Consider the following 24450-nt stretch of genomic DNA (forward strand, 5'->3'; position numbering starts at 1 on the left):
AATGAACTTTGCAGCCTGTAACAAAGGATATATACTACATAAACTTGCAATCCATTTCAAGTCAAAACTAAACAACTGATCTCATCTAATATTTTTTATAATCATCATTCTTTCCATTGCATGCAGACTAGAAAATTTCACATTTTTCACATTCACCACCATTACTATTGTCTCAGGCAGCTAAATTGAAGTAGTGCTACACTCAGTTCAACGAAGAGGTCAATGTGCCTCAGTTGCCTGGAGACTGATGGTTGCTACAGCAGCACCAGATAAGCCAAGCTAAATAAGCTTCAGCTCGAAGGCAGAAAACATTTATTGCTAGCCCGAAATGTTGATGCAGTTGTTTCAGCATGCAGCACTGTGCAAGATCCTGCAACTGCCTCTCAGACTACCTGGGTATTGCATAAGTGTACGTGAAGGCAATCTCACTGAAGCAAGGGGAGAATATAAAAAGTAAGGATTTTAATTGGGCTAAATACTAGATTACTTGCAACTATGATCCCTTTGTTCTTCTAGTTGAGTCACATGTTCGAAGGAATTTTCCCTCTGGCTGTAAATTCTTCCTCCTTGCTACTCTCCTCCACCCCCACCCCAAAAATCCCCAGTCAGATTGAATGAAAAGAAAATTAGATTTTTACCCATTTTGCCTAGAAGTAACAAAGAATTAAAACAGCTTTTAAGTGACCAACTAAACTGAGATGACAAAATCTCTACTAGCATCCTTCTTTTTACATTTTTGATTCTGTGAGTCTCTTAAATTTAAGTGGCTGTGACACAAACATGGTTTAGTGGTTTGGGAAGGAAAATCACTGTTTTGCATTGAAAACTTACACCACAATACCAAACCCCTTTCTGTCTGCAGCACTGAGGGATGCGTTTAGGACACTTCCTAAACCTACCAGCATTGGCAGCTTCCCGTGGCAGAGCCCCAAGGATAAGCAGCGTGCTTTTTAAGAATGATTTCTTTTTGTTCTGGATGCGCTGCTGCTTCTTTTCCCTTTTTCCTTAAGTTTAAAGATAAAGAGAACAGAGTAATCTCCACATCCAAACACTCCGTGATACATGGTGATATTTTACCTTTGACCCCACGGCTAGGAGCCTCTTCTGAGAGATCTTATCACCAAGAGGTGTTTTGATAGTCAGATAAAATATGTTAAGTGGTTTTCATGTACCCACCATGTCTATTTATTAGAAAATTACAGTATCATTTTAAGGATATGATTTCCTTTTTCTGGAAGCATGCTGCTTAAACCACGCAGTATCATAATTACGAGATGATTTATGATTCTATTTTTAATTACCACTCATATTAAATTTAAAGCAAATCATCTTTAGAAAGAATTTAAAAAACAGAAACCACAACAAAGTGCTTATCTGCAAGAAAGATCATATATTTGTTTTACTATCAAAGAAAGGAAAAGCCTGGTATGACCTGATGTCATGATCACCAGAGGTAACGTATTTTGGAAAAAAAATAAGAAAAAATAACATATTAACATAAGCACTATCAATGCTTTATATAAATGACTGATTCCTAAGGGTTAAGAGGTTTCATTATAAGGCACCCACCCAAATAACTGTTATACAATATAAAGGACCCATCCAAGTCGCTAGGCTTTGCTGTATAGATTTCTGCTCTTTAACTGCACTCTGGACATCATGACAGCTATTCAAGCATTCAGCATCTATTATTTCTGTATTAGGAAACAGAGTTCAGAAATTGACCTGAAGAAACATAAAAACAACATAAGGGTCTTCCCAAGTTATGGAAATCATCTTTGATTGCATAGCTAAATTTACCATAATTAGGATAAATTCTTCTGCACAGCAAGAAAGGGTTATTCTATTTAAATAGGTCTGTTGAGATAATTTTAACACCTCTAGTTTTAAGTCTTAAGATGTTCTGACCCAAAGCTGTCCACACAAGCATTACACTAAATTCTTAACTTCAGCCATTCCGCATGGTTGTGATGTGTACCTTTGGGACTGAAGCAGGATGCCCACTTAAGCAACCAACCAAGTGCAGGTTACTTGAAGTCTGAGATTATCATGTCTGTCATGTCACAGCATCCTACAACTGAGGACAGTTTGTCCTTTTTCATGTTTTTACTCTACCCCCTGAAGAAAAGCTCTTTAAAGCACTGACAGCTAACAGACCTACCATTTTCTAGAGCACCCACGGAAAGGATGGCCCAGAAACTTCATTTAAATGGACTTACGCTTTTACCTGCCCAGTTCTAACACACATCAGATGCTTACCCTGAAACTTTCCTCCCTTCCTCACATTTACTTCAAGCTGAACATTAAAAAAAATAAGCAGGAAAGAACAGGAAAGAGGGTATGTTTCTCTGAAGAAGACTAGGAAACTGAAGCGGATGGAGGAGTATCTTCATTGGCCATACTGAATTTGAGAATATGACATCCATAATTTGTTGTTACAACTGAAAACCCAGTGGCAGTATCAATCAGGCAGGTGCGTTATGCTGTCCTACAGAAGGCAGATTTGACATTTTTGAAGACTTGCCCAATAAAAGTGCCTTTTCAGTAAGGACTACTCGTTGAAGCTGTATTTCTATGTAATCATAATTTCAGCTACAGAGAACATTCCACCCGTTTTGGAAGGCATCAATAGCATTGCTCTCGAAGTCGCTCCTAACCTCTGTTGGCTGGCACAAGAATTAAGAACAGCATTCCTTTTTACCAGTATTTTCAATTTTTTTTTTTGAAAATAAAAAGGAGGAGGAGGTTGCCTTGAGAATATGCCAAACGATGAGCAGACGAACTGTGACAGAATAAAAAACACTAAAATAGGAAATACAAAAACAGTGTAAACTAATGGTGTAGAGAAAGAGCAGGGGGCTACACAGATCCAAAACTGGGGACTAGAGTAATTCAGAAAGTGAGAAAATAAAAACCGCAGGACAGCAGCATCTGAAACATCAGTTGCCATACATTCAGCATCTGAAAAGATCTTAGGATTCCTGAGCTTTCACATTCCTCTATTGTTAACAAATAACTCCAAACCTATTGAAAAAATTAAGCCTTATCTCTCTCTAAAGGCTGGATCACACAAAGGAGGATAACCACCACTATATGAATGCTAAAGAAAACCCTGCTGTTTTCCTACTGCTCCTAAGGGGAGCAAAGCCAAACGGACTTCAGGGATAATGGAAGTGATTAAAGCAAACTTATTTCACTTAGAATTGCAACTGAGTAGCAGCACCTACCTTCCCAATTATCACATCTCCACCGCCGAGGCAGTAGTTTATTACACTATGTTGAAGCGGACCTCTCACACCACCACAATTAAATCCTGGACTAAAGTCATGAACAGCAGCTATTCAGTTTCCCTATCCCTGTGCAAGTCACAAGAACTGCTGTTACAGATGCTTCTTTTCCTTCCCTCTATTAGCTGCTTGTGTGGTCAAGGAAACACAGTGCATAAAGTAAGAGATGAATACTTAGGGACAAAAAATGGAGGAAGAAAAACAACTTGAGATAAGAAAGAATCTACTAGCAAAAACATTTTTCTCTCTGTCCTAAGAAACACAAAATAACCCTTTGGACTGTATCTGTAAGACAGGTTAGTGTCATGGATGTGCAATACTGCTTCAAACTGCCCCACGGTTCTGTTTCTTACAATCACCAGAACCTTAGATACCGTCACATGGGAGGCAAAATAAATCCAAAGTTGCAACTTGGCCACAGTTTCCAAAATGAAATTCTGAAAATAATTTCTGCATAAACCGTGATTACTATAACCTAAAGGTCATACGTTACTGACCCATACAATACCAGCACCAAAAAGCAGATTAGCTACAAAGTTTGAAAATAAAAGGCTCTATTGTAAAGAAAGCACTACATGCATATTCTACTTGCACTAAAAATATTATTGATATTAGATGACAAGATGCATTTTTCATTAAAAGAATGAAGTCTGAGAAATTAATCAATGACTGAAGAAAATCCAGTTAAAAACCTTTACTTCTATTTCTGCAGTCTGATGCTGTATTCTCTGTTCACAGAGAGCCCAGAAATAAATGGGAATGGAGCACTGCTTGGATAGTTTCACTCATTTAGGGAACCAAAATGAATAGACAGCTCGACCAATCTCAATCTCAACCAAAGCAGCAAACATCTCCTTCACTACAAAACAGGTAATTTACTAAAACTAAGTTAAAAAATAAAACTAAACTAAGTTATTCTAACGACCACCATTTGCTGACAAGCAGAAGACAAACACTGACGGACAATACCAAAAGATGCTGAGGCACGTAGGTCACTACTTTTGTTATAAACACATATTAGTCACTAAGAATACCTTATCAGAAAGTGCAATATAGCAGGCAGTTACAGAACAGCGTAATAGGCTAACCACCATCTCTGATACAATCAAGTATGAAACACAAGGAAATCTTCAAGATAAAGCTGAGCACAGAACCTTGTGTTGGTCCAAACTGTGACTTGGCTTAACAAGGAAAAATTAAAACAATATTCAAAACCAAAATGCAAGAAACTGATTTTTCTTAACAACAAAGCACATGTTAATTTTCCTGTAAAAGTTAGACATCTCTTTTTCTCAGAGAAAAGACAGTAGTTTGTGAGACAGTATTTTGCTGTTACATGCAAAACAGGCAGTACCTACAAGCACACAGAGAGGATCAATTCACAGAAAACCAGAAACAAATATTTGCATGGGCTGTGCATTCTTCTCCTGTATGTCGTTGTCTTATATTCTTGCAATTGTTAAACACATTGTTATGCTAATAAAGGCCCACTTAATTGCACAGTGTAATCTATCAGAAATATATACGCATATATCTATATCTATATATATATAGATATGCATTTCCAGCTAGCAGACCACTGATTCCCAGCTGGTGAGAAACACCAGCAGTTAAATTCAGTTATGGCACAGCATGGAACACAAGCTAATCATCTCTTCTGAATTTATTACATTGGAATAAAAATTATGGGTGGGATAAAGGCAGAATAAAGTGAGATACGTAAGAAAAGGTGATTACAATGAGGCCAGTCTTAAAAACAAACAAAAAGCACACTGTGGGAGCCATCCCATCCTAGCAGACAACAGAATTAAAGATTTCAAAACCAGAATTCCAGGATTCCAAAAAAAGAAAAATTTAAGCTTTAAAATCAGTGCTGTTTAGTCACTGGAGGAAAAAGCAGCACTTGGGGGTACTACTTTTGGGGGTTTTCATCACTTGAGTTTTATAGGGACACAGCAGTTATTCAACAATACAGACATGGTAGTATTGCTTTTAAGTTTTCCTAATGCCATGAGCAAAATTTTCTGTATTAGATGTCTGCTATAGCCTCCTAGTCAAAACAGTTCAGCCAGTTCTGAGACTCAATCAATGGAAATGCGTTTTCCCCCCCAAGACCTCTTTGGAATTTCCTAACACCCCATCATTAAAAAAAAAAAAAAAAAGATATAAAATACATTAAGATCTGGCAAATTTATGATCTCTCCAAAATCATAATTTACAATTGCCTAATAGAAAAAGAGAAGTTAAGCAAAGTCTTAGAGGAGCGTGCTTTAACAGCATATATTTGAGGCTATTCCAATTTTTAGTATTATTCTAACTGCACATCAGTCATGCTGACCAAACAGCTGAGCAATCAAATTTTAAGCATAGTTGCTCTCTTAACTAATAGTTCATATAAACCCAACCTTTTAAACCATTACTTTTTACATTCTATAGGGGCACAAGCTTACCTTAAGTTGTAATCATTGTAGGTACGCCTAGCATCTTGGCTGATTTTCTTTTAATTAGAGCACTACACAAAAAATACATTAGCACACCATTATTTGAAGACTTTCATGGTCAAGAGGTGGGTAAACACTGATAATACACCCACAAGAGCCCAGTCAGTTGATGCAACATTCTTACGAAACCTCGCAGAACTAAGCAGGCAAACCCTCACCCTTGAAGCATATTCAGTCATGTCCATAACTGCATGGTGAAACGATTCTCTTGACTTAGGAACAACTGCACGGTAAAATAGGTTCTCTTGACTGAGTTTGTTCAAATACCAGCAAGGACCTCATGAACTGAAACTAAAATTCTCAGAGTCCAAGAAAAACAAAGTTACAGGTGGTCATCATGATTTAGCATGAAACAAAGTCCTTTGTGCTGTGGAAGTGTCTGCTTGGTATTTTCATCGTAGAATCATTATAATGGAAAGGTCTGGGTTGGAAGGGACCATAAAAATCATCCAGTCCCCTGCCATGGGCAGGGACACCTCCCACCAGACCAGGTTGCCCAAAGCCCCATCCAGCCTGGCCTTGAGCGCCTCCAGGGATGGGGCATCCACAGCTTCTCTGGGCAGCCTGTGCCAGTGCCTCACCACACTCTCCCCTCTTTTAGTATAAAACCACAACTCCCTGCCCTAACCCTACACCCCCTGACAAAGAGTCCCTCCCCAGCTTTCCTGTAGGCCCTTTAGGTACTGGCAGGCCACTATAAGGTCTCTCCAGAGCCTTCTCTTCTCCAGGCTGAACAACCCCAGCTCCCTCAGCCTCTCTTTATGGCAGAGGTGTTCTCAGCCTAGGTTTGCAAGTCCTAAAAGTTGGGAAACGGCATATGGGTTCTGTCCCATTGTTTTTTTAATCTATTTATCCTCTATCGGAGTTTAACAAACAGAAAGCAATAGTGTACAGCTCTTGCTTGTTTACCTATTTCATGTCATCTCTCATTTTACATACTTATTCTGTCCAAGAGTCTCCTTTTCAGGCAAGTAGTCCTACACCATTTACTCATTCCTTATAAAGTTGCTGGTCCTTGCCACTGTTTGCTCTCATACCTCTTTCAAGTCTACCGTATCTGTTTTGCATAGAAACTGTTTTCCCTCTAACATAAATTTCATTTGCCCTCTTACCATTTTGTCAACATAGGCCGGTGAGGTCTTTCAGCAGTTCTGAGTTTGAGTTGACCTCATGATAGCTCATTGCATCACCTAGCGTAATCAAACGTAGCTTCTGTTCCTCCTCCTTTTCTCAGATCATTTAGGAATATGTTGAACTGTACAAAAGGCCACAACACTGATCATTCCAAGACTGCAATGGAAAATTCTCCACTGCAAGAGATGAGCATCTACTTGTTTGGTTTTTTTTTAATCGTTTAATCAGCTACTGAACTATGACACAACCTCTCTGCTCATCTCCAGGCTGCTTATTTTAAATGTCGTGAGTTATTTTATGTAATAGCTTTTGAAAATTAAAAAAAAAAAAAAAAAAAAAGAATAAGAGGAACTCCAGTTGGTTACAACCTTCCTTCAGGAATGCTACATTAGCTCTTCCCAAAAGCACTGCTTTTTTTGCCCTTTTTTTTTTCCTTAAAATGGTTTCTATCAATTTCTGTGGAGATGTCACCCAATTTTGGGTGAAACTAGCCAGCTGTTTCCAAAGTTGTGATACCAAAGTTATGATACAGAAATCAGACACAGACACAATGGGATAACACAAGGCTTATTTCTTTCAGAAATGAATCCAGAAGAATTACTTTAAAGTATGTACTACCTGCTATGTATAGCAGTGCCATTTGATATTGAAATGTCACACTACTACACTTGTCTCTATACAATATTTCTGCTATACACTTATTACACACGCCTGCACATATGCACACAAAAACACCCAGGTTTCAGGTTTATATCCACTATCTTAATTCTATTGAAACTATAGTTTCTATAAATTAAAAATTGATGACTTGTATGCACACACCAAAAGATACATTTGATATATTAGTTGTAAAACAGATTCCCAACAGAAAACAAAAAATACAAGAAACACAAAGTACAAGAACCATTATGCCCAGTACAGCATTCCTTCATACTCACTCCAACCACGTTGGCTCTCTACAGCCATAGCTTCATACTCCATAGCTTTCACAAATGTAATCTTGTCTAGTTTAAATTCACACAAAATACTACCATAAAGATAATTCTCTGTTTCATTATTTTGACCATGTCACACTTCCTTCTGCACTCCTCCTCCCTTATCCCTTCAGCAGACACAACCTATGTATCTTCATTTGTATGACCTCTTGAATACAAAACTACAGTGTGTCTTGTCAACTTCCATTTGCTATCAAGATGCCAACCTCGGCCTCCTCTTTGCCAAGGCTAGCTTTAGTTGTCCATTTTTCAAATCCCCCAAATAAACCCGTTCATTCTTTAATTGATACCACCATATTTTATTTACATGAAACATTCAAAAATTTTACCTGATTTCTTCTTTTAAATTCTTTCTTAAAACACTGGTCTGATAACAGACATTGTTTAGAGCACTGACGAACTGTAACCAGCATTTAGGGTTACATGACATAATCATTATTGTTACATACTTCCACGGATTTTTTTCTTTAACCTATTTATTCTACAGATACAGAACTATGTGATATTGTGGGGAAACTCTAGCCACTATAATGACATTTTCACAACAAATATGTTTATTAACCTGTTTCCCAAATAAATGATGTTTTCTCACAACACTGAAAATAAGTGGGTCAATAACATTGTTTGCTAACTTAAACTCTTGTGATAGTTTACCTGAGTTGCAGCAACAACAGTAGTTATAGAAGGCGCAGTTGAAGGTGACAGAGCTCCCACTTGCTGCAAGTGGCCTGAAGCCTGCTGAGGTAAATGAGAACTGGAAACGGGAGTGCTAGATCCTGAGCCAGATACTGCATTTGGAAATGATACTGCTACATCATTGCTGCTAAAAATACCTGAAAAAAATTACAAAAATGATTACATGCATCTCTCTCTTCCCCCTCCCCATTTTCTAGTAACCATGTAAATATGCAGTAGAAAATTAATCAAAACAAACAAGATTACTTAACACATAATGCAGAAAGTTCCTGTGTTGAATTTCTAACCGTGCTGATTAAGAAAAGTGTTCTCGTCATTTGACATTCTACAACTCAGGGAACACTGACTGACTCAGATCTAAGTTCTACTAAAACATATGATAGATCAAATATTTATGTGCATTACAAACTATGCTTAAGTACTAAGAGTAGCAGATTTTTTGGTTAAAATACCTGCCTTCAACTGAGTCTGCTATCCAAGCATATCGTTTTAATGAATTACTGTAAAAGTTAAAGTAGATAAAGAATGAAGTATTGGGCTGTATAACAGAACATACAAGATATGAGTGGAAAAATACTTTTTGACTTTAAGGTCACACGTTTCTGAACAACATACATTTGTTTAAAATTGTATTTTTGGCAACTACGGATTTCTTGTACATGTTGAGAAAAAAAATGACAGCAAGTCTGAGGATAAGGTTCGCAGATTTGCTGGTAGAACTGGTGGCATTTCATTTATTCACAAACTAAAACTTTGTGATCGAAGAATGCTTGACTAGTGTATTTCTGCTAGAGCAGCCAACAAGTAAATGACTGAACACATTAACATTAGTCAGACTCACATGTTAGCAATTTAAACGGGAAGAGTTCATACCCCTCTGTGAAGCCATTACTTCTGTTCATCTACATGCAGGGTAACGTTCATTACACAGGATGGGGAAAAAGCCCTACTGACCAGAAGCCCAGGATGAGAAGTAGTACCTGTCTATGAAACTGTTAGGCTCCACGTGCATTAGATAAGTGAGCTGTCAGCTGGCCAAGGAATATCAAGCATGGTAGGTAGCACTGAACTGCAGTTAGAGGAAGAGTGCCACAGGGAGTAAACAGAAGTAGAATGAACATGGTTAGATCAAGAAAAGCAACAGAACTGAAATGCCAGTTAGAAGGCAAAGGGTGGAGCTAGTTTGTCACTCATACAAATAATGATTTGAAGAAGGCAGCGACAAGAAGATATGCAATATTAAAATACCACATGCCACCCAGCACTCCTCCTGAGCCCAGGCAAGGGAGGCTAAAAACACCCAAACCCACCCCAGAATATGCAAACACTGATGTATCTTCAATTCCCTGCCTGTGTTAATGGTAAAGAAAAACTGAAGAAAAAGCCAGCCAGACCCAATAGAGAAAGAAGAGATGAAAAAACAGCCAAAGACGCATTCTGACAAGACTTTTTCCCCTGCCTATGCTACATTAGGGACTTGCAATCTCCTCCCCAATCTCTTCCTCACAGTGCAATTCCATCCTTGATCTGCTTTCTACTGAGTTTCTGTTCTTTTCCCCTTCCATTTAGCACACCTTCTATGGTCTTCCCCCACTTTTATTTTGTCAGCATCCCAAATATCTGTAATTATGGCATTACAAGCAGTTAGGATCCTTAAAATGTTCACATTGTTAGGATCTGTCTCCAATTCCATCTGCCTTATCTAACTCAGTAAATTCTACGAATCCTGCTCTAGACTTGTCCCTACACACTACCAAAATGCACACGGTTAACAAACAGCCTTGCTATCGAGTCTGTTCTTAAATGCAATATTAGCAACCACAGAAGCTGAAGTATAATCCAGGTCCTCAAAAAAAAGTCTGCTTTAAGTCTGATTTCAAATTAATAAAAAGGAGATTTGTGTATGCCCCCCCCAGCATTTTAGTTGTGTACTCAAAACAATGAAAGCCACAGCATTTCTTGAGAATGATAAGACTCAGAACTACCTGGCTACTCAGAACTACTCTGAGTTTTAAAGGTACAAAAAGAAATATCACAACATATCAAATCACAAGAGCTAGTCACCACAAACGCTACTGTTCTCAAAGTGTCAATGATCATGAGTGGAGAAAACAAAATTGTTTGTTAAAGTCAAATTTTTTTGTGAAGGTAAAAAAAAAAAAAAGAAAGGTATTTTGCCAGAAGGATAAAACAACTCCAAAATTTAAAGTGCGGTTTTTTAAATTTTTTCTCCATTTTCAGAACCTTATGTATTTAACAACTGCAGAACTTCTGCTACTTCTATTTCAATTGTAAGGTTTATTCTTCCTCTTTAACTTAAAATTTTGGAATACAAGCAGATAGTTATAAAAATCACAGGCATAAAACTACTTCAGAAGAAAAACAAGCAATAAACTAGTTTGCTGGTGGAATGAAGTAGGCTTTTTTTTTCCCCCCCCCTTTATTACTGTTGTAGTTTTTTGTTTGTTTTGGTCTGTTTGTTTTTAAACACTGTTTGTTGCTGTTGCAAAATACAAGAAAACATGACCTATCCAAATATTCTGTTTGGGCTAAACACTTCATGTAGCAATACTTTACTTAATACATAAAGTCAGTGCACTTTCTGGAATCAGTCATACAACCAAGACTTCATGCAAGCGCTCAAATAAGAGCTCTATGTGTAACATACAAACAAATCCTTGATTTTCAAACCATTTTAAAAATAACCTGTATAAAAATTATGTGCTCATCAGAAAGTCAGGAAAGTACATATTTAAAATGTCTAAAGTGTATCAAATGGTCCTTTTGCTTTCTGAGGGGAGAGAAATCACTCTCGGAATCAGCAAGAAGTAAGAACTGAACACAGCGCTATCTACCAAAGTTGTAGGTGCCAAACAAACCAATCTCCTTCAAGTCCTTCCCATGTTAACGAAAGCTAAACAGCCAGAACCTGTGATAAATGGTACCGTGTAATTTGCCAGGGGCATAAACAGCATGGTTAAATAGTCTTCAGAGTTCTGAGCACAACAGTTCTTCAGCTGCAGGTGGACACAGCACTGCCAGGCTGAAGTCTGACTGCGCCTAGCACTGCTAAGACATGCAAAACATCATTTCAGGTCCTGAGAGAGAAAACGCATGCACAGCCTGCGTTGCTGGAGTCAAATGCTTACCAGAAGGGCAACTGCGGAGAAAAAAAAAAAAAAAAACACGCTTCTCTGGACAAGAAATAACTGCCTGCTTAGCAAAGAAGTGCGTTAGTATAGAGCAGGGAACACAGATTATACAGACTCAAGAATAGCAATAACTAGCTGTGCAGCAACATACACAGCAACATACTAGTGGCGCACAGAACAATTGAAATGGTTTTATTAAAAATCTCCCAAACTAAGTAGTTCCATAAGCAGAAGAATTCACAAAGCAACCAAACTTCTCACTTTCAACAGTGGTGCGTCTCACAGCTGACTTCAATACGTTAAGCTTTCCCACCATGATCCCAGCAGTTGCAGTTGGGCTAGACAATCTTTGATGTTTCCTTCTTTCCTTCTAACTCAACTATTCTATTCTGTTTATCCAGAGTATTTACCACAAGTTGCTGCCCCTCATATTTTGCCAAAGCTTAAAAAATAACAATATAGTCAAAGAGTGGTTTTTTTTTTTGAATGTAAACTTGCACAGAACCACAGAACCTAAGATTTGCCTTCCCACTTGGGGGGAAGCAGGAGAAAAAAAAAAATCAGTCTTGAAGTAAAGTTCACATAAACCAAAAGGAAGTTACAAGAACAAGGAGTTTCTTTAGAAAAAATTAAACTATATACACATTTCCAGCACCTCCACTTCCTGTGACGATTGCCAAGAAATCCACCCTACAACCACAACAATTTTCTATACAGAGCAAAATGAAAAAGTGCCTTTTAATGCAGTTGGCTGTTGATAAGCAACCAGTTTGTTGATTTTGATTTGTGGTTTTTGTTTGCTTTTTTTTAAAAAAAAAAAAAGCAAGAGCACATTCTACTCTAGTAGAATGTTAATTGGGGAAAATTATGCCACAATTCATTGTTTTGCCACATGGACAAAATATAAGCTGAAGTGAATCTAATGCTAAGCACAAACAAATAAATAAATACCAGATTATTGTGACCAATAGCAGTTGCACAAGGAAAAGCACAAGCAGAAGGTATGCATGAGGTAAGACCTCCCTCAAATACTCCCCCAGCCTCTAGAAATCTATAACTTATAGATTTTGAGCTTCAGGTATGGCCTTTGTGCTTAATAGCCTTGGATTTGCTTCCAACTTTGCCCCAGTGAATTTCCTGCAACCCTTTCTGAACCCATGTGAATTTCCACAGCGCGCCCTAGGACAAAGCTGTGGGGCGGACAGGCTGCGTTTGGGCGGAGGCCCTGCGCATGACACGACATGGCGCTATCAGCTACTGCGCGACAGAGGCAGCCGCTTTGGCAGGAGGATTTTTAGATGAGAAAGAGGTCAACACTGATGGTGAAGGAGTTGCAAGATCCCAAGGCAATTTGGGAGGAAGGGGGATCCCAGCGCAGAAAAGGGTTTGTGAGGGATGGGGAGAACCTGTGGGTCACAACAGAAAGACTGGAGAAGCACATCAGTTAGTACATGGGTTACAGTCATCTTTGCAGAGAAAGTCTTGAAACCTTCCAGAAATTCCAAGGTAATTTCTCCTTTTTCTTCTACGAACAGGTTAGAGGGGAATATGTTGCTCTGAGCCGTGCTTCCAGCAAGTACCATATACACCTTTGGGACGCGTGCAAGATACATCAGTGCCAAGCCATAAAGTGCATCACTCCTGCCTTGTCCCACCAACAGCACTAAAAACTACTAGCTGAAAGGATTTGCCTAAATTCTCAATCCCTGTAACTTTGCCTTTTCACTTTGAGCTTGTTTCTTACTGTGCGGACTGCTCCCTCGTACTTGTACTAGAGGTGTAAGGTCTTATTTCCAGCACATGACTAGAAGCAGCCTGCTCACATGGACTGGGATACCAAGGTTTATCCCATCACGCAGATCCTATGGCAGATTTTCACTGCACCCTTGCAATGCCTCCAGAAACATGCTTCGTGGCTGAGCTAAAAGTAATTTAGGAACAATGTCTTGTTGGTTCAAAGTTGGCATCACTGATACCTATACTACTGTTTATAAACTACTTCCAGGCGGTATCTGAGTCTATTCGATATATTATATATATATATTACAGCATCACATACTAAAAGTAAGTACAAAATGCTGAGATGATAATGTGACTACTGATTTTAGGGAACTGCTGGTCTTGCCTTTATTCTTCTGCAGATACATCTTTAATAGGGAAATAGGGCCCACTGTTGTCCTCAACAGCATAACTAGACGCTTAATTTTACAGGAGAAAAGCCTGCATATCTTACTCTTAATTTTCTTTCCCTATTGACTTCTGTGCTGTCTTATCTATGCTAAAAACAACCCTGATGAAAGCATCAGTAGAGATCACTCTGAAGAAAAGTTTCCTAATTCGTTACTTGCTTTGTAATCATGAGCCTCCAGAGGTTCTGACTTCAGAGAATCTATCTTTGAGATGCTTTGTAACAGCCTGCGTAAGGTTTACATCTATAAATAATTTAACTTTATAAAATAAGACACATTAAGAATTACATGCTTATTCTAGAATGGTTCAGTAAGTTTTGAAGATCTCTTCTGGAAAAAGATCAGTAAGACCCAGAACTACATGGTCAGGTCTGAGATACGATATGTTCAGAAGTACAGGAAAGACCTGAAGTTCAAATATGTAAAAACAGGGAAAGATCTTTGCAAGAAGAAAAAGTTAGACAGGTATGGAAGAATAACTGATAAATAAAGACTACAGCTTCTACAAGTTCACTTTTGTCATGGCGATCCAAGATACACAAACTTAAGCTACTGTAATATGACTTACACTAAAAATTAAGCAGCATTAGGCTCATTAAACAAGTATTCCCAAGTAGGAACACGACGTTTGTGATCTAAGTTGTTCTTTAATTTTCAGTGAGAACTTAATGTGTTAGCTTAAGATCTCAGAAAACCTACCATAGCTTCAAACCAGTCTGACAGCAATCTATCTCAGCGCTGAAATGAGGAATCATTGGAAGCACTACGTTCCTCTTCACTGTTAACAGAATATAGTATTTAAAGGAGTTTCAAAAGTTTTCTCTCTTTTTGGATTCCAATGACCTGAAATTACTGTCTTTGCAGATATGCTGCAGGATGCTTGACTGAGACAGAATTAGGAAAACTGGGACATTAGAGAGGCTAACATGAGTAACAAGGGAATTAATTCTGTTGTGATTAGTTATTTATGGTTGTGGCAAACAGCTGACTTGCCTTAACCGCTGCTAGACTACATAGGTGTCATTATCAACAACTAAAGCTTTAAAACGGTATTTTAGAAACTCATGGGCAATCAGTTACGCATAAAAGGTTGCAATATTTGACAACTGAACAACGAAACTCCTCTATTCAATACTCTGAAAAAATGCCATGAATTAAAATAAGCGGAAAGGAAGTATTTCAGAATGACTTTGTAAATTGCTCTTCTCTACCTTAAAAAACAAAAACATTTATACAGCTTAGCTGAGCACTGCTATCCCCATGCTTCACCACAGGCAGGTGTCTTTTTATCTACACTGTAAAGTCTGCCCAAATTTAGCTAGGTTCAAAAAACTTTAATATCCATGCTCAGTAGAGACTTTGCCTAGTTTAATTTACCATGTTAAAAAAAAATCATAGCATATATACTCAATTTTGCCCACATTGACGCTGAGACCAATTGTGCAGAACTGTAAAGTTGCTAGTGCAGACACGCTATCTTCCAAAGATGACCACAGTACTGGAATTGACACGATGGCTGTCTGTTCTGTGCTACAACTCTCAACATTGTGACTCAAAAATAGTGTAAGACAACTGGTGAAAGTAGACCCGAAAATAGACACAGGAGTAAGAAATAAAACCGAGAGCAGACAGAACAAGTAAGAACAGAAGTAGCCAGAGAAAGGCTACAACCAACCATCACAATTTACAGCTAGCTCTTAACATGAAATTACAACCTTCAGGTCATTGCTCCCCATAGCTGTGGGTGTTTTGTTTTGGTTTTTAAGTATGCCCTAAAAACCCCCAGCAGACATGTAAGCCTGCATCCCCTCCTCCTGCTTTCCAGTGATAAAACATGGCACAGAAGAGATAAGACTTCAAGGTCAAATAGAAAAAGTGTGACTGGAAGGTCCAGAGTAAGACTAAGAAGCACAAAGCACGAACCTGTCACACCATGAATAAAAGTGAAAACTTCAGATCTCTCAAATGCATTTTTTAAAACACAAAAAGTATGCAAAATATAAGAAATTGACTGTAATATTTACCAAAACCAAGAACCAACGAACCGAGTACTGTCTCTTACTGACAAAACTGCAGTGGACCACTTCTGTCTGCAAGTGTCCTGACTCCCTTTTATTAAGACAGATATTTTTATTGAAAGATGTCGCTTGCATGACTCCATTTTTTAGACCTCCTTTTCAACCAACTCTTTCAAACATGTTGAAGCCTTTACGTGTCATCCTTCTTCCTTTACACTTTGTCAGCATGAAATTCAACTCGCTGGTTTCAACCATCACCTTAATACTAACCAGAGCTATCAAACGAAACTCTTTCAAACTTGTAGTTATCTCCACTCAAGCCAAAGCTTTCATTTTTTTTCTTTTTGGTACTTTCTTGCTGATAGGCAGCCAACAAACTCAGTGCAACGAAAAATGAGCTCCTGATACACTGCCTCCATCAAAACTCTTATAGACAATACAAACGCCTCAGACTCAGATTGAGTCAGATGATTATGTTGTTGGAGTAAACTAAATACTAAATATCCATCTCAGGTTTTAATAGCTTCTTTCTGTCCTATACACACTGCACAATCTTTCCTTGATGTTTTTAAAAAAACCTGCAAGACGGGGTTTGGGAAGGAGGGAAAGAAACCAACTTTAAAATTTTATTTAAAGAAACATGGGAAGGCAGCTAAAAGACTCAAACACACGTGCACGTGCACACACAGACACCACAAAAAGGGCAGATTAGATGATAAACCCTGTCCAAACACTGTTCTGAAATGAACATATAGGTAACAATTAAGCTGGCCCACAAGAATGAGTTCCTACAAAGCTTAACAAGAAAGCACACAACATAAAGTTATCACTTCCATCTATGCCCTTCAAAGTTCTATGCTGCAGTTACAAATAGGCAATCAGTTCTGAAAAAAATGCAATGTGGAAAGAAGTAACAACAAATGGTGTCCCGTGAACTTCTATTCTGCATTCCCTTGTGAACCTATACCTCTTCAACATTAAACAGCAAAAATGCTCTGCTTATAAAACAGCAGAAACTCACCAAGTCCAAATTCAGCACACTTTGTCAGATACCCTTCAGGTGTTTTATTTTTGTTCAGAAAAATGGTGAGCTTGCTTTCCTTCATCTCAAAGCTGGTTCAGAGCACTGTACACCTGGGAGAGTGAGAGGGAAACCCTATATCAAAAGGAAAAAAGCTAAACCTACTTTACTAAAGCAAAGCAAGTCTAGAGAAATTTCAGTATTTCTCATCACATGTAGACTATGAAATATAAACTTTTTTTTTTATATATATAAAAAAAGAGACCCACCACTACAGACATCTGCCTAACACATAATTTGTGGCTCCAACAGTGTGAAAAGCGGAAGTCCTATAAAATCTTAATGACTGCTGGCTTAAAATGCGAAGAACTTCATCATGCAAAGTTTAAACATTTCATTTCTTTTGCATATGCTAAACTCCATGTCAATACAATTTACGATGCATACAGCACTGCTCTTCCAACGTACACATACAAGAAAATCATTCTATTTGACCAACACCAATTGAAAAAAGAAAAAACTCCAATTTTTACTACTAGATTTTCTGATACCAATTAAATACAACATTGAGAAATAAGCTTGATCATCTTCAAAACTATCCTTATGAGGGGGTTTTAACTGTAAATATTCCCTCCAAAATCTTTCAGTAACTTGTGAATATAGCTACGATTGTTTCCTTTTCCTATAAATGAACAAAAGCCTTGAAAAAGTAAACCAAGTTCTAATTTAATAAGCTATATTTCGTTTCCTCTCAGTATGAGTGAATACAGAACTAGGGGTACAAAGCTAATACCGAATACTAGAGGGAAGCTGCAATCAGATACATTAAAGATTCAATATTGCTCCCTGTGAAACTGATAGTACCGTTACCAATGGCACAAACGGGCAGCACTGGGCTGTCGGAACAAAGAAGGGACAAAACACGGATACCTTCACATGCATTACTTGTAGTAATTTAAGTAGTCAGGAAAGTAAGTGGGAAAATTCCTGAGGTAGATACCCCTGTAACACACCTATGAATGGAGCACAGAAGAAGAACTAGAAACACTATTCACAAAATTAAAGAAAAGAATCTCAGAACGAGAATAAAACTGTTATCATTTTACTGCGCACATACAAAAAGATCATCAAAGGAGAACCGAGGAACTATTGACCTATCAGGCTCCTGCAGACAATCTACAAAGTTTTCACTCAAGTACCGAACAATTGACTCACTGCAGACCCGTATTTCACCCAATCAATAGAATATGCAGACCTTCAATCAGGATTTTCTACAAAAGGCTACCCTTTGTGATAAATGAACCTCTGAAAAAGATTCTAATATAACTTACCATTATGTATGGTATTCATCAACTTCGAGAAAGCTTTTGAGTTAGGAGAAAAAGGGCTTCATGTTAAGATCATGTTTAACAGACACACAAAAGAATATATGTATAGACAGGAATTTCAGTGAACAATAATATACCTGAATACATCTTTCTTGTATTAGAGCTCTGATCATTTACAGTAGCTCAAATTGTAAAATGGATTTATTTCTATCCGCTGTAATTTCTTACTTATATTTCTTTTGTCAGTGTTTGTTAGCTTTTAAACACCTGGTACAATGAGAACATGCCAGCACACGCCAATTAGCTGCATTGTAAAGCTCCCGCTGCAAATAAAAAGTCAAAGCCTTCCCCGCGACGATCAGTCTCCCCAACAAAAGACCGATCTTAATTTCATTGTCCGCAACAAATTTAGAAACTTCAACTGAAGCTGCCTCGCTAATTTTAATCACGAGGCATCCCTCCTGCTTCAGCGATAGATCGATAGGTGAACACAAAGCAGTTCGTCTCTCCTGGGCTTTAGGGAGACCAGCTGAGGAGGGGCTCAGATGCCCAGAAAGAACTTCCAGCATGAGATGCTCACATGAACTTCCTTTCCTTCAAGCACTTTTTTTTTTTTTGCCACCTTGAGAGCACAGGTCTCTGTCCACGAAGTGTCCATGAATACTCTCCTCCTCTGCTGGGCAGCTGGAAGTCTCCGGAGTTCAGCCTCCGCGGTAACCCAGCACTTTGATGCCCAGTCCCAAGGTGACGGCACTCATGCTGATGGCACGCCTCCTCCACTTGCATCACCCCTTTACTCATACTTAAGATGATGAACTCACAACTACACGTTATTTTCAATTTACCCGTTCATTTTTCCAAGCTAACAACGAATAAAGCCCTCAGCATGTGTCTGTTTTGACAAGATGATAGAATGAATGATTTTTGAGTGCCAGCGTATAGTGAACACCCCTGCAGTATTTCCACGGGTGATTTTTTTTTTTTTTTTAGCAGCATCAGCCTCCGACATCTGACATAATAGAAGAGGTCTATTAATGTTCATATTCTAACAAGACGACTGTCATTTATGTCTTATTTTTTTGTTTATTCTCCCAACTGGCAGCTACCAAAGACCACTAGCCTTTTATTTTTCCTTTAAACTGCCAGGTTTTTCTGAACATCAGAAATCAAAAAAAATGAATTAAAGCCAATTTTAACTTTTGCCATTGATACAAGAAAAATGACAATTAATTTAGAAATAATTTTTAAAAATCATTTTTTACCTACGTTTTACCTACTGCCTAATTTTTAGTAACTAGCCTAAGATACTTCCATGGGAAAAAAAAATAGTACCAGAAGAAAACAGCAATACTGACTATAATTGCCACATCACTACACAACAAGTCTATAAAGTTAAAAAAAAAAAAAAAAGCGAAACTACTGTTTTTTGAGATTGTGTTAGAGAAAAAAGCCACACCGTACAAAATCCTGGATGAATCTTGATGAAAACCAATGAATCTTATAAAAATGAAATGAGGGATTTTAGCTTCCTCAACAGTTTTTAAGTGAATTAATAACACTGTATAAACATTCTCTTAAAAATCAAAAGTACTACTTTACATGGTTATACATATATATAATCTCACTAAAATGCAGAGATAATATGGCTTGACTGTGTTCGTATAAATTAAACTATCGGGACTAATTCTGACTCAGGTGTAGAGGACAGGCTGCAACTGATGTCTGCCACCCTTAAGAGCTGAAGCATTTCACCCACGCTTACTCTGCCCAGCCATTATTTGATTATAATATCAATTCGTTCCAGTTATGCTCAATTTTTCCACAGAAGAAACAGCAGCCATTTTGATCCACCATTGCTGTCAGTACTAAGGAAAGCCTCTTTCAAATTTAAGGAGCCTTTAGTTTTATCATCATCTTTCTTCCCTTAAACAAGCACACCTTTTTAAGGCTGTAATTTTTGATTGTTTCTTTAAATTTATACAACACAGGGACTGCCACTAACCCGAACCATCACACGCATCGTGTTCCCAAACATCACTCAGACCTTTCAGAGAGTCTTCAAGCAGAATACACCAGATATACCCCAGTGAATAATTTACTACTACAGGACACGTACTTCAGAGACAAATTAGGAAGAGATACGGTTAAAGAGCTGACAAAACAATTCCGTAGACCTTGTCGGCGATATGGGGTTAACACAAGCAGTTGTGTGGCAACTGGAGAGCAGAGCTAAAGACAAGTGATAGGAACAAGCTGCAGTGTGACTCCTCCTGACTGCAACTATTAAAAGGACTTTTTGTCCACGTGTAAACATTCCCGGTCTACTAAATCCTTAAAAGAACAGTATTGATTCTTGGACACTTATTAGACATTAATAATCTGCTACTGTGTTTATCAGAATGAACTTTTTTCAATAAGCATGTGCTACATAAATATGTCATGAAAGGATTCACCTTTGATCTTCACTTTGAAAGTTTTTTGTTGTTGCTGTTTTTTAAATCCTTAAGATTGCTGATAGGGAGTAAGAAGATCCTATACTTCCTTATACCACACAAAAACATGAAATTCACCTACCATGTTTCAGGTATTAACAGCATAAATGGTTTCAAAAAATTTAAAACAAGTTCATGGAAAAGGTGGATTCACAGAACAGAATAATAGTTACTGAAATTCAACCTAGAGAGATGATGTAAGGAATCCTAGCAAGCAAACATCCTGCTTAACCTGACTCCTTTGGAACAAACAATCCTAATGCCAACTGTGTACAGGTACAATGAAGGGCCAACACCAGGTCATCCTAGACTCTCCTCAAGCTTCAACACAGAACCGAAAGAGTACAGTTCCCACCCCCAAACCACACCTAAGTAGAAGGTAGAAGAAGACAAAGATGTTTTATCCTGGATGGAAAGAAGAGCTACTGTCTGGGTTCCTGGTACAAGTGCCTCTCCTGGCAGCTGCCTTTTCCTGACTCCTCACTGAAGAAGCATCTCAGCCACCCAGTCTTCTCCTACAGTGTACAGCCAAGCCACTGAACTCCAGCAAGCTGAAATGTCAGGAAAGGTCAGGGATGGTGAATAGTGATCATATATGCCAAAAAATATAAGCTTTAATATTGTATTTCACACTGTTTTATTTTCCATCTATGCTTGCCTATTCCCAGTCAGGGCTAAGTCCCTCTTTTGAAAACCTCACCTAGTCCTTAGGGTAGCTGCTATTGCTTGCTTTAAAAGCTCACAATTATTATTCCTTAGAACCAATGCTGTTCACAATGTCCGGAAGACTTTGTTGCTTCCAGTTTATTAATTTCAGTTTCAATATATATCAGAACTGACTGCGTATCACCACCTACATCTGAGTCACCACCCTTTTACTGCTCATTACCTGTTTTTAAGAGAATTGCTTATGCATACAAAAAGTAAATTCCAAGCTTACCACTAATCCTACAACAGAAAGAAGGTCTACTGATTTTCTACCCCAATAGGACGTTATTTGCTCTAATCAACCACTAAATTCTTCAGATTAGGAATCAGCCTGTAATAGTTATTGCACTATTTTTTTTTTTATATCTGCATTTGAGATTTTTACATGAAAGAAACTTTATTAATGGCTTATGGGTTGCTTTTTGGTTAAAAAAATACTTGCAACTTCTAGTCATTCCTGTCAGGAAACCCTTCTCCTAAGTGTATAAAACAACAAATGGGAAATAGGCATTAAATAAGTCAAGAACAAGTGAAATGATAGGATTACTCATGTAAAATCCCCAGACCCACGCTAATATTCTTCAGCTCTGCTTACAGCTTTCATAAATCTCTTCTCAATCAAAGTTCCTAGAACTATACTGTTCTAAAGACTAGAGAGGCTCACTGGTTTTTTGTTTGTCTGTCTGTTTTTTGGGGGGAACAGTATTTCAAGTTACTTAGTCTAACAAAAACTCCCAGCATTTTATTTTTTTTAACCTCTGCATATAACTCTCTCAAAAAGACACAGCAAGCTAGATCACATTCAAAATTAACATTTTTTTTTATGTTATCCTGATGGCCTTCTTGCAAACACCCTACATTATCTACCAACTGATACCAAAAACAGAACTCTACTTAAAAGCTGAATAAAAACTAGAAGTATAACAAGAACAATATGAAGTAGTGAGTTTACATCCAAACTAATTGTTAAATCCCAGTTCAGTTCAAATTGGCAAAAATTCCATTTTAAAGTCCAGATCAGGATTAGAAATGAAGCAGCTTTTCTATCAGTATAAAACAGTTTCACTTACTATTTCTTGCATTACCACCACGCAAGCTCTTATAAAAACTACTTTGCTATGTATTTTGACAGTACACTTATATACAGCATACCTGCATATAGAACTCCTACAGTATTTTTTAAATTATGCCTAATACTCCTGAAAGAGAAGTTTACTTGAACAATCTTCTGGAAATACATTGTTGGCTTATCTGTGCCAACTTTCTGCATTTTACTTATGCTGGGCAGATTTATTGAAAATGGGCTTGCATCCAGTTGAATTAACACAAAGATCCTGCGGGTTGTAAGCAACGAGGAGAGGTACCATTTATGAAGCATCACGAAGTGACATACAGTTAAAAGGCACAGGGATATATTGTCAGTTAGTGTAGCTAAGCCAAATTATTATGTCTTAACAGATGCTGGATTCTACAGTTTTCCATTTTAAAGTGTTGTGAAATACAAAAGCTATTGAATCTTCAATCCTATCTGTAAAAGCTACACCAAAAAAAAAAAATGTGGTTCCTAACATTTTAACTAGAGCTAGGTGTTCAGTTTGTCAGCATCCACACTGCCTGGCTTCAAATATCCCAGTATTTCACTACAGAGCAAGAATTCCTGCAGTACGTGTGCCCTAACATGGTACCAAGCCACACACACAGTACCACACAACAGCACAGGCTATGAGGAGCTTTGAAAGCCTTAGGTCCTTACTCCTATCTTCCCTACTCAACCTGTTTAAGAGACCAAAATAAATTATTTGAACACCAAGGAAGCACAGGGAAAGGGGCAGCTGATAATCAGAAGCTTGGTCTATCTGTTTAAAAACAATGTAGAGCTTCTGAGAGGAGTTGTACATCAGATCAGGAATCTGTGCATTTTAAGTCTTAATGGGCTTGTCCCCATTCTTTCAGTTAAAACCTCAATTATTTTAAGGTATCTAACCTTCCTTATACCACTATATTACGTTAGGTTTTTGCTTGTTTTGTGGTGTTGTTTGCCTTTGTGTTTTCTTTTTAGAACTTTCCAGTCTCAGAAAGGATTACAATCTACCACAGGCTCTAGACATCAGAGCCTCTTCCACAGAAGTTACTCGTTCTGATCTTAATCCTGAAACAGCTTCCAGTCACAGTTTACCTTCTGATACTGCACCTCTTCTCTTCACATCAAATAGATATGATATTTAAGCGCTAACTACAATTCCTCTCTGACTGAGAACAACAGCAAAAAGAGCAGTTTTACCACAGGAATTGGCCAGTCTTCAGAGGTACAAAAACCTGCAAATACTACCAGCACATACACATCCTTTACTGGTTTTCAGCTAAGCTTGATTTTTGAAAGACCTGAAAGCCTGTACGATCTGAAAAGTACAGTTTTCAAGGGGGGATAGACAAGAAACAGACCAAAAGCAACTAAAGCACTACCACTTTTACAGTCGAGCCTCTTCTTTCCCTCCTCCTGCCCACACGCTTTATGCTCTCCTGTCACCTTTAGCAGACTTTATGGAGGTAAAAGACTGATGGCTATCTTGCATTTGACTTACAAGGAATGCTGTACTCCGGTAAATTGGCTCCAGATGCTGGAAAGTGTTCACACTCAAGGATGTACATTTTAATTTAAAAGTATACACACACGTACAAAATGATGTCAAAATGAAGAAGTTTTCGAAAGTGTAATTTTAAAAGGAGATCCTGGGAACTAAGCAGTTACAAGGAAGGAAACAACACCTGTATCTGACTTCTTTTCCACACAGCAAGAGAATTTCATTAAAGATTTGCTCGATCTTTCACAAAAGACATACACCTTCAAAACAAATACCACATTCAACAATGGCATCTGATATGAGAGAAATCTTTATTGTTTCAGAGCATCTCCTTATTCCCCTCTCTC

At 37.9% G+C, this 24450-nt stretch overlaps 1 protein-coding gene across 7 annotated transcripts in view; it reads right to left on the reverse strand.

The window, feature by feature from the left end:
• The window catches only part of MLLT10 (MLLT10 histone lysine methyltransferase DOT1L cofactor), a 129674-nt gene that overhangs the window by 26861 nt on the left and 78363 nt on the right, over positions 1 to 24450 (reverse strand). For all 7 annotated transcript variants that reach the window (XM_040549817.1, XM_040549818.1, XM_040549816.1 and 4 more), the window contains one exon: positions 8572 to 8750. In XM_040549817.1, the coding sequence (XP_040405751.1) occupies positions 8572 to 8750 (179 nt within the window). The remainder of the gene's footprint in view (positions 1 to 8571; positions 8751 to 24450) is intronic.

The sequence above is a fragment of the Cygnus olor genome, chromosome 2 (assembly GCF_009769625.2).
Source record: "Cygnus olor isolate bCygOlo1 chromosome 2, bCygOlo1.pri.v2, whole genome shotgun sequence".
NCBI lineage: Eukaryota > Metazoa > Chordata > Aves > Anseriformes > Anatidae > Cygnus > Cygnus olor.